Here is an 8976-nt window from a genome sequence, read left to right as displayed (position 1 = left end):
TGAGGGGCTTTATGCAATATCTTATATCCCTTAAAAGCCCACTTTGGTGGCTCTTTAGATGTGGTTGGGGCTAGTAAAGGATTCCAGAACGCTTCTTAAAACCCAACTTGGTGATTCATTGACTTGTATGAACAGAAGGAAAAAAACCCACCTTCGAATCAATTGTGTTTGTGTAGTCACGATTGGTAGTTTTGGAGTGAAGGACCGAACCGGTTAATCGTAATCGAACAGCTTTGACTCCACGTGGTGACTGACACCTTAAGCTCTCACGACCAGAGACATTTAGTGTTCGGCAGTGAAGCAGAAGAGAAGAAGAGAAGAAAGAGTTGAATTAGCATTAGATAAATAAAACCCTACTCACGGTGGGTCCCACAACTGCAATAACCGCCGCCTTCTCCGACGATAGACCGCCGTCTCCGTCGGTTTAATTCATTTTTTTTTTTTTGTAAATTTAGTTTGAATTCTTCTGAAGATAATGCAGCGGGGAGCATTATTGGGTTCTTCGAACTGCTATGTTCCATCCCAATTTCGCCAAACAAGAAAAGGATCTTTCATCTCTGAGGCCTGGTGAACTCCGGTTTACCTCTTCCGCGGTTTAAGCCGGTTGGTTCTCTGGCGGTGAATTGCAATATGTACAACAACAGCTACGCGGCGAGTGCAGGCGGCGATGTGGGGAGGCTGGCATCAGGTGGACGACAAAGAGTTCGTCTGCGTTGGTTTCCGCGAAGCTTGGCCTTATCTCTGGGCCCACGGCGGCTGCACTTTCGTCGTCGTTATCTCCGGCGACATACTTACCGGCCCTTACTGTGATCCCATTTTGAAGGTTATCCTTTTTTGCAATGAAATGTGGTTTACAGTTCTCAAAACGTTTATTTTAAGTAAATTTGATTTTACAGGACATAGCGTTTCTTCATCATCTTGGGATAAGATTCGTTCTGGTTCCTGGAACTCTAAGTTCAAATCGACCAGCTTCTGTCTGAGAGAGGTCAGATATGAATAAAACATTTGCCTCCCTCTAGTGGCTTAGGATGTTACAGAGTAAATAAATATTTTAAATAATATTTTTGCAGGACGCGAGGCTACATATGTGGACGTTACAGAGTAACGGATGAAGCATCGTTGCAAGCTGCCACGGAAGCTGCAGGAGCTATCTCAGTGATGCTCGAGGCTAAACTATCTCCTGGACCTTCCATTTGCAATATCCGTAGGCATGGTGACAGTAGTCGTTTACATGATATTGGTGTCAGGGTTTGATACCGGCAACTTCTTTGCAGCAAAGTGAGTTCTTCTTTGTACACACTTATTTGCAACTCCTTCAGCTCTCATCTCATCACTGGTTTGTTTGATGATGGTGCAGAGGAGAGTGTTGTTGATGGTGTTGATTTTGGAGCGAACTGGTGAGGTGAAGAAGATAGATGTAGACCGCATTTGTGAGAGGCTTGACGGTGGTTCTGTAGTCCTGTTGAGAACTTGGGACACTCTAGCTCCGGAGAAGTCTTAAACTGCAAGTATGCTCTCTCTCTCTCTCTCTCTCTCCTCTCTCTCTCTCTCTCTCTACTCTCTCTCTCTCTCTCTCTCTCTTTCTACTTCAGAGACATGTTTTCATTTAAATGACACACACAACATCCTTTACTTGTGCAGTACCTATGAGGTTGCTACAGCTTGTGCATTAGCCATAGGAGCAGACAAGCTCATTTGCATAATGGACGGTCCAATTCTCGATGAGGTGGACATCTTATTCGTTTCTTGACACTCAAAGAAGCAGATACGTTAGTGAGAAAACGTGCACAACAGAGCGACATTGCTGCTAATTACGTAAAGGCTGTTGGTGATGGGAAGAAGCATCGATAAGGTTACTTCTTCTCCTGGTAACGAGAGAGAGCCTCGTTTTTTGGGGAAACGGAAACCACACTCCCATCTTTCAAAACGGTGTTGGGTTTGACAATGGCAGTGGTGAGCAAGGTTTTTGCTATTGGTGGTGAGGAGAGACTAAGCCGCCAGAAACGGTTATCTTTCCGAACTGGCTGCTGCTGCGTTTGTCTGCAGAGTGAGAGAATTTTCATGAAACACTTTGGTCTTCATATTCACTGGCGGCAACACCATTTGAACTGAACCTTTTGTTTTTGCTTCAGGGTGGAGTCAAAAGAGTGCACTTGTTAGATGGTACTATAACTGGAGTTCTATTGTTGGAGCTTTTCAAACGAGATGGAATGGGGACTATGGTTGCTAGGTATACTTTTTATTATCTTGGTCTTGAGCCCCGGTTTATTCTTCTTACAATGCTGTATTATTGCCCGCACCACAGTGATGTATACGAAGGAACACGAGATGCCAAAGTGGATGATCTTGCAGGAATCAGACATATCATCAAACCTTTGGAGGAAGCTGGGATCTTGGTCCGCAGAACCGATGAGGAGGTCTGTCTTAAAAGCCTTCCCTACATCTCATTGTAGTAACGATCTCCCTTTAAAGACTTGATCTTTGAGTGCAGTTACTACAAGCCTTGGAGTCCTTCGTGGTTGTAGAAAGAGAAGGCCAGATCATCGCTTGTGCAGCTCTGTTCCCATTCTTCCAAGACAAATGCGGAGAAGTCGCAGCCATCGCAGTCGCATCAGACTGCCGCGGTCAAGGCCAAGGCGATAAACTGCTAGGTAAACTAAACTAAACCAATCTCTAGTAAAAACATCAATGACACACACACACAATCTGTTTATGTAGATTACATAGAGAAGAAAGCTTCCTCTCTCGGGCTGCACACGCTGTTTCCTACTCACAACGCGTACAGCAGACTGGTTCGTGAGACGTGGGTTCCAAGAATGTTCAATAGAGGTGATACCAGAGACCAGAAGGCAAAGAATCAACCTCTCAAGAAAATCAAAGTACTACATGAAGAAGCTACTACCTGATAGGAGTGGCATCTCAATATAACAACAACAACAACAGCGTTCATTATTATTGTTTAAAAACAAAAAAAAAACATTTTGCAATCAATCAAACTTTTTTTTTATTATCTCTTATTCCAAAGCAACAGTAGCACCAACGGCTTTGAGCTTCTCCATGATCTTCTCAGCTTCTTCTTTACTGAGACCTGTTTTAACAATAACTGGAGCTTTCTCAACGAGATCTTTGGCTTCTTTCAACCCTAGCTCCGTGAACGACCTGATCTCTTTGATGACCTTGATCTTCGAAGCCGCATCGAACTTCTCCAGCTTCACGTCGAAAGCTGTTTTCTCCGCGGTTTTGGTCTCGGCGGAGGCGGATGACGCGCCGGGGAGATCTCCGGCGGGGGAGGAAACGGCGGATCCGTAGCGGTTGAGGCCGAGTTTGTGGCTGAAGAGGATTGAGTAATCGTAGAGCTCGATCCTGTTGAGGCTGAGCAAGTCGTCGGCGATCCGCTCGAGGTTCTTCGTTCTGGCTTCGGGGGAAGCGACGGCGGATAGGTGGCGAGTGGCGGCGGTTAGAGGTGGGGTGCGGTGGAGGAAGCTGATGGATCTCGAGAAGAGACCGGAGATCGGAGATCGCATCTTCGCCGGTGAGGGGTTTTTCGCTTAGGGTTTTCTGTTCGTCCCGTGTGATTTCATTTTCATTTGTTCGTTAAAATCGCATGGGCTTGAGTATGTGGCCCATTTAAAGAAGCCCATATATAAAAACAACTTCCACTAATAAAGACCGCACCAGACCAAACCGAACCCATTTGAAGAAAAGAAAAAATTATGAATTGTATTTGGTTTAGTAAATTATTAAGTGTAGAAGAAAACTATTGCAAATCTATGAAGAAAATAATAAATATTGTAGATACTTCAGAAGTTCAGTGTATCTTTGCATTGTGACATTATGATTGATTTGTTTTTGTAGACCAAGAGTCATGAAAATGTGGTTTCAAAGAGGCATGAGACTGAAAATCTTCGTTTAAATCTTTTTCAAAAACATTAGAGCATGGTCCAAATTTTAGCAAAAGAAAAAAACATCAACCTACTTCTTTATATGATTTTCCAAAGCTCAGTTTTCTCTTAGTTATTACAAATATAAATGTGTTGTTTCCTTTCATTTCTTATAACATTAAATAAGGGTTTCTGCTTTCAACAGCAATCGATTCATCCTGAAAAAGGTTTAAAAGGACCTATAAATTTTTATAACCTTTTTACATTATGGAATTAATTTGAGATATTCCCTATAAATTTAGGCATTTTTAGTTAGATGTTTGTCTTATGGTCAAGTCGTGGTATAAAGGGACCCAACAAGGTTTTGATTCTAGTTAAAGCAAAAATGGCCAACTATTAGATTTTTATTGTATTGATTTGCTTTCTGCATGACTTTATAAACACGAAAACAGACCAAAAGAAGCTAGGTTTTTGAAAAAAGATTAGCTTAAAAAGCGAAGCTAAAAGATCTACCAATATTAACATGGGGGGAGGCAAAAGCCACATCAAAAGATGCAGGGAGAAAGAGAGTTGTAGTGAAACTAGCCACATATCTCAAAAGCAGTTCCCCACTTTTTTCATAATTTATTTTCTTTCTCGGATTCAAAAACTAAATATGTAACTGACGGTATCAATGGATTAACTATTTATTTCAACTGTTCGCTTTTTATGGGCTGTTTTCTAAATAAAAACATGATGAGGGTAAGGGGGCCATAAACATTTAGGTATATGCATGTGTAATCCACTGAAGACATAATATATGTATAGATGTATATGTGTGAATCAAATAAAAGACTGGTCCCTTTATCTTTTTATAAAGCTAAAGGTGAAAGATGATGCATTATTAAAAAGCCAATATAAATAAATGGTATACACTTCACAAGAGCCACAAGTGAATAAGCTATCATTTTGTAAGTGATTAACCGTCGTGTAAGAGAACGTTGATTTTTTTTTTTGTCTTTGGTTTACAAACCACGCCTCAGAATGTGAACCGGAAGAACTGTAAAAGCAGTTAAAAATATTAATATTTTCAAACTAGATACCATCGAAATTATAATGCTCTAAGTTTGTTTATAAATGATCAAAAAATACGTTAATCCATCTTCAGAAGAGTGCAGGGCACTATAGAGCTGCATTCTCGAGATTCCAACGAAGAGATTCCTCCTCAACCAAACTAGCTGTCCTGAGATTCTATATATGTATACAAGAACCAGATGAAGTGAAGTAGTGAACAACCTCTCTTAAGCAACAAAGCCTTTACGTGATAGAAACATGGAATATATAACTACGTACCACAACTTGTAAAACCTCTAGTTGAATCTGAAGACCTTTTAGTCTTTTTATATTTTTATCCACTATCAATTCCAGTTAATTGATCATTTCAATGTAACAGTAACTAACTCATATCAAATGGTCACTTAGTTTAATTAAAAATTAAATCACACGATATAGTAGTACTTAAGAACTTCCTGTATATGAAAAAGACTTTCATTATAAAGGAAAATAAACCATATTCTTTCGCCATGAATCAAACTAATCACAACATTTAAAAGAAAATATTAAAAACAAAATAAATATCACGAATTTATGAACCTTGACAAATCTCCTCCTCAATATTATGATTTAATCAGTCCTATTCAAAAGCAAATTTCAAATTATGAACGCATTTATCATATATAGTAACTCTCAATCCCAAAACCCATATTAAACCACAAGTGTGAAACCATCTCGACCAACCCTATTACGCTGGCCGCCACGCACTGGCCCAAACCACCGGCTGATCCCTCCAGCAAAGGAATATTCCGGTGGCATCCGAGCACTGTACCATCGACCACACACCTTCTTTATATCTCCTCAACAAAGCTCTGACGTCATCAGCAACCTCATCACTATACCCCACGGCTCCAAACCCTCCGTTCCTCATCCTCCTCGACCACTTCCTCGCCGTCTCTCTCCTCTCCGTCGAATCCGAATGCTCACAAGCCACCAAGTCGACGATAGCACGTCCCGCCACCACGCTCTAGCATCAACCTCTCGTTGCTCGTCCTCGTGAAACTCTCTTCCAACGACTCAAAACAAACCCTAAACCAACGTAAACATTCTCCAAAAGATCTCAAAAACTCATCATCGAACCCTTCTTCCTCGCCCACTAGATCAGCTTCTTCTTCCACTATGGTCACAATCCTAGGCCTTAACCTTCGGAAGTTAGATATCACAGCGTCTCTAGGGTTTCCACGTGGCGTGATCCCATGCATTGGCGCTTACGCAGTTCACTGCCAAACCTCGTCCGCTTTAAGATTCGAGCTCGTTGAGATCAAACTCGGATAAATCTCCCACGTGATGAATAATGTTGAATTAAAAGGGACTCCACCCATTGAGCCTAGCGAACTTCTCCATGCGGTTTCCTATCTCTTTCATCATACGATGCGTTGCGGTTTGGTCGTTGACGTGTTTATTAGCGACTACGACAGTGGTTAGTCTTAGGTGTGGCGTGTCGTCTGATCTCGTGGCTAAAGCTTCTAGAAGAGTCGGCCATTGAGTGCAGAACGTTGAGCTTATGTCAACGATGTGGATCTTTGCTTCTCCGTCAACTGCTTCCAAGATAGCTCCGTTGGCCGCCACGTGTCCAAACGTGGCCCACGGGCTAACTTCTTGGAACTTGAGCACGGTCTTTCGCGTTGACTCGAAGGAGCAAGCTTTCTCTGTGGCTGCTGCGGTTTACCATGGTTCGGTAGCAGCGTTCGCCTGAGCCGGTCATGCGGTTGAAGAGAGCTTGGAGGAAGTAATAAGCCAGTTTCTGCTCGGTGTCTCCGTAGGGAGAAGAGATGAGCGTCCATAGGATTTGCTGCGCACGTGTGGGTGTCTTTGTCGGAGAAGGCACGTGCGGATTCGAGGAGGATGGAGTCAGCCCACTTGGCATTGGATGAAAAGTCGAAAGAAGGAGGAGTCTGAGGGATGGAGAAAGCGGAAGGGTCATTGTGGTGGCCGGAGGAAGAGTACGGCGAGGCCAAGGCTGCGGCTGCGGTGGAAGGAGGGGTTGATGATGCGGCGGGGATGGTATTTGGGTGGGAGTAGTGAAAGGAGAGTAATAGCTGCTAGTAGGATGGTGATGGTTGTGATGAGAGGAAGAAGAGGAAAGGTCTTCTTCATCATGAAAAAGTTGAAGCATTCTTCGACGACGTCGTTTGTTGGGAAGTTGTTGTGATTGTAGTGATAAGCAGTTTGTGGAGAGCCAGTAGTGGTGGTAGAGGTTCTGCTTAACGAAGACTGATTTGTAATGATACTATCGGATTGTTGTTGTTGTTGGAGACTGACTAGTCTAAAGAGAGTATCCATTTTTTTTTCTTTAATATGGAATAAGAAAATGAATAGAGGACAGAGACGAGAGATGGGAGACCCACAATATCTAAGATTTAATTAACTTTGCTGTGTATATTGCATCAGCATCATGTGTTGTTTGGTTGCACGTATATATATTTTTTTTACTTTTTTCTCAGTGGGAGTGGGTGAATCTTTGAAGAAGATGAGTTGTAGAGAATGGGTTGGTGGTTTTATGAGTTTTATAATTAGTAATTTAAGATAGAATGGAGCATGAAAAGATGATATTTCTGTATCGAATTGTTGTCCCATGTTATTCTTTGGACTTAATAGAATGTTTGAACCTAATTGGGTTTAGTGAAAACATAATTAGGAGAGAGGAGAAACTGGTTATTTTAAAACAATATTCGTTCTCTCTTTTTTTCTAATCAAGAATGTTTTTTCTTTTATTAACATTCTCGATTCTTGACATAATGATCCTACTGGTTTTGTATTTTTTTACAAAAATGTGTAGTTATTTTTAGTGGAGATTTACCACTTCCCCAATCTTGTCACATAGCTTATATAAATCCTTTATTTTTCATGGGAATGGATTAGTTAGATAGTTTGGAGGTTTCATTAAGTTATAAAAGGTACCGACGAAAGAAATGTGATTTAAAAAAGTTACAAAATAAGAAGAAAAAGATAAGAAGGTCGATTCATGTAATGGCTTAGTGGGTTTTGCTTTTTCCTTTTCACATCGATCCACCCAAGTAACCTTCCCTTCTATTTCTTCTTCTACATTTTAGTACATCCTTATGTCTGTGTCTCTCATCCAATATTGTAATTGCGTGGATCGTTCATAACGCATATATATGAATATGTTATTTTGGACACCTAGAAAAATGGAAAACGACATGCATGTTTAGCAGTTTTCCCAAAAAGCCGTATATATTACGCTGTTTGATTATAAATAGGCCAAATACGTGAAACCAAAGTTGTTCAAGTACCATCCTAAGTGGTGTAAAATAAAAATAAGAATACTCTTCGTACATTTTAAATCAGCAGACCAGAAAAGGTTGAAAATAAAAGTCTCATTGACTCATACTTATAATATCAAATCCAACCAATCAACCAAAAATTTTTTTCTAAAAAAAATTAGACAATCCGCGACTAAGTAGTGGATAACAATCAACAATATGTAATAAGATATCAATATTTTATTACTCTTTTGTTTATGTTATATCTACATACTCGCTAGTATAGTACATGGTAATATTGTAGTAAAAAAGTACTATTGTAGTCTGAGTTCTTGACATCAATCCACGGAACGAATTTACATCAAGTATAACAGTTTTCAAAAGACCAGAAAAACAACTATAACTAAGTAAATAACCACCATTTGAATATTATTTGAGGGAAACATTTGTATAAGAAAAGTATTACAGTGTAAGATTTTTTGGTATATACCGTAATACCTATAAGATTATTGGTAATATACCATACTATACACACACATGTTTATAGCATTTACATAGAGACGTGTAATAATAATTTATAAAAACAGAGAGGAGAGGAAAGAGAGAGAGAATGTTTATAGGTGTGAGTGAGTGGGAGCAGGCGTGAAGAAAAGCTGACGGCGTGCATCAACATCATCAAAGCTCCCCATTTGCTTTGCCTCCTAACCTCTCTCCATTCTTCTGCCACCATTTCCCCTTTTCTCTTCTTCTTCATATTTTTATATCTTGTTTTTTCATAT

At 40.4% G+C, this 8976-nt stretch overlaps 1 protein-coding gene and 2 pseudogenes across 1 annotated transcript; 1 reads left to right on the top strand and 2 right to left on the bottom strand.

Moving 5' to 3' along the window:
• Positions 1 to 475: 475 nt before the first annotated feature.
• On the top strand, positions 476 to 3056 carry LOC130506395 (probable amino-acid acetyltransferase NAGS2, chloroplastic; annotated as a pseudogene).
• Positions 2933 to 3531, bottom strand: LOC130506396 (uncharacterized). The gene has a single exon (XM_057001039.1). The coding sequence runs from the start codon at positions 3522 to 3524 to the stop codon at positions 3015 to 3017; it is 510 nt and encodes a 169-aa protein (XP_056857019.1). The 5' UTR covers positions 3525 to 3531; the 3' UTR covers positions 2933 to 3014.
• Positions 3532 to 5600: 2069 nt separating this feature from the next.
• On the bottom strand, positions 5601 to 7293 carry LOC130506397 (protein SHORT-ROOT-like; annotated as a pseudogene).
• Positions 7294 to 8976: the final 1683 nt, after the last annotated feature.

This window comes from Raphanus sativus, unplaced genomic scaffold, assembly GCF_000801105.2.
Source record: "Raphanus sativus cultivar WK10039 unplaced genomic scaffold, ASM80110v3 Scaffold3192, whole genome shotgun sequence".
NCBI lineage: Eukaryota > Viridiplantae > Streptophyta > Magnoliopsida > Brassicales > Brassicaceae > Raphanus > Raphanus sativus.
Note: the sequence above shows the minus strand (reverse complement) of the source record. Positions and strands in the feature narration are given on the sequence as shown.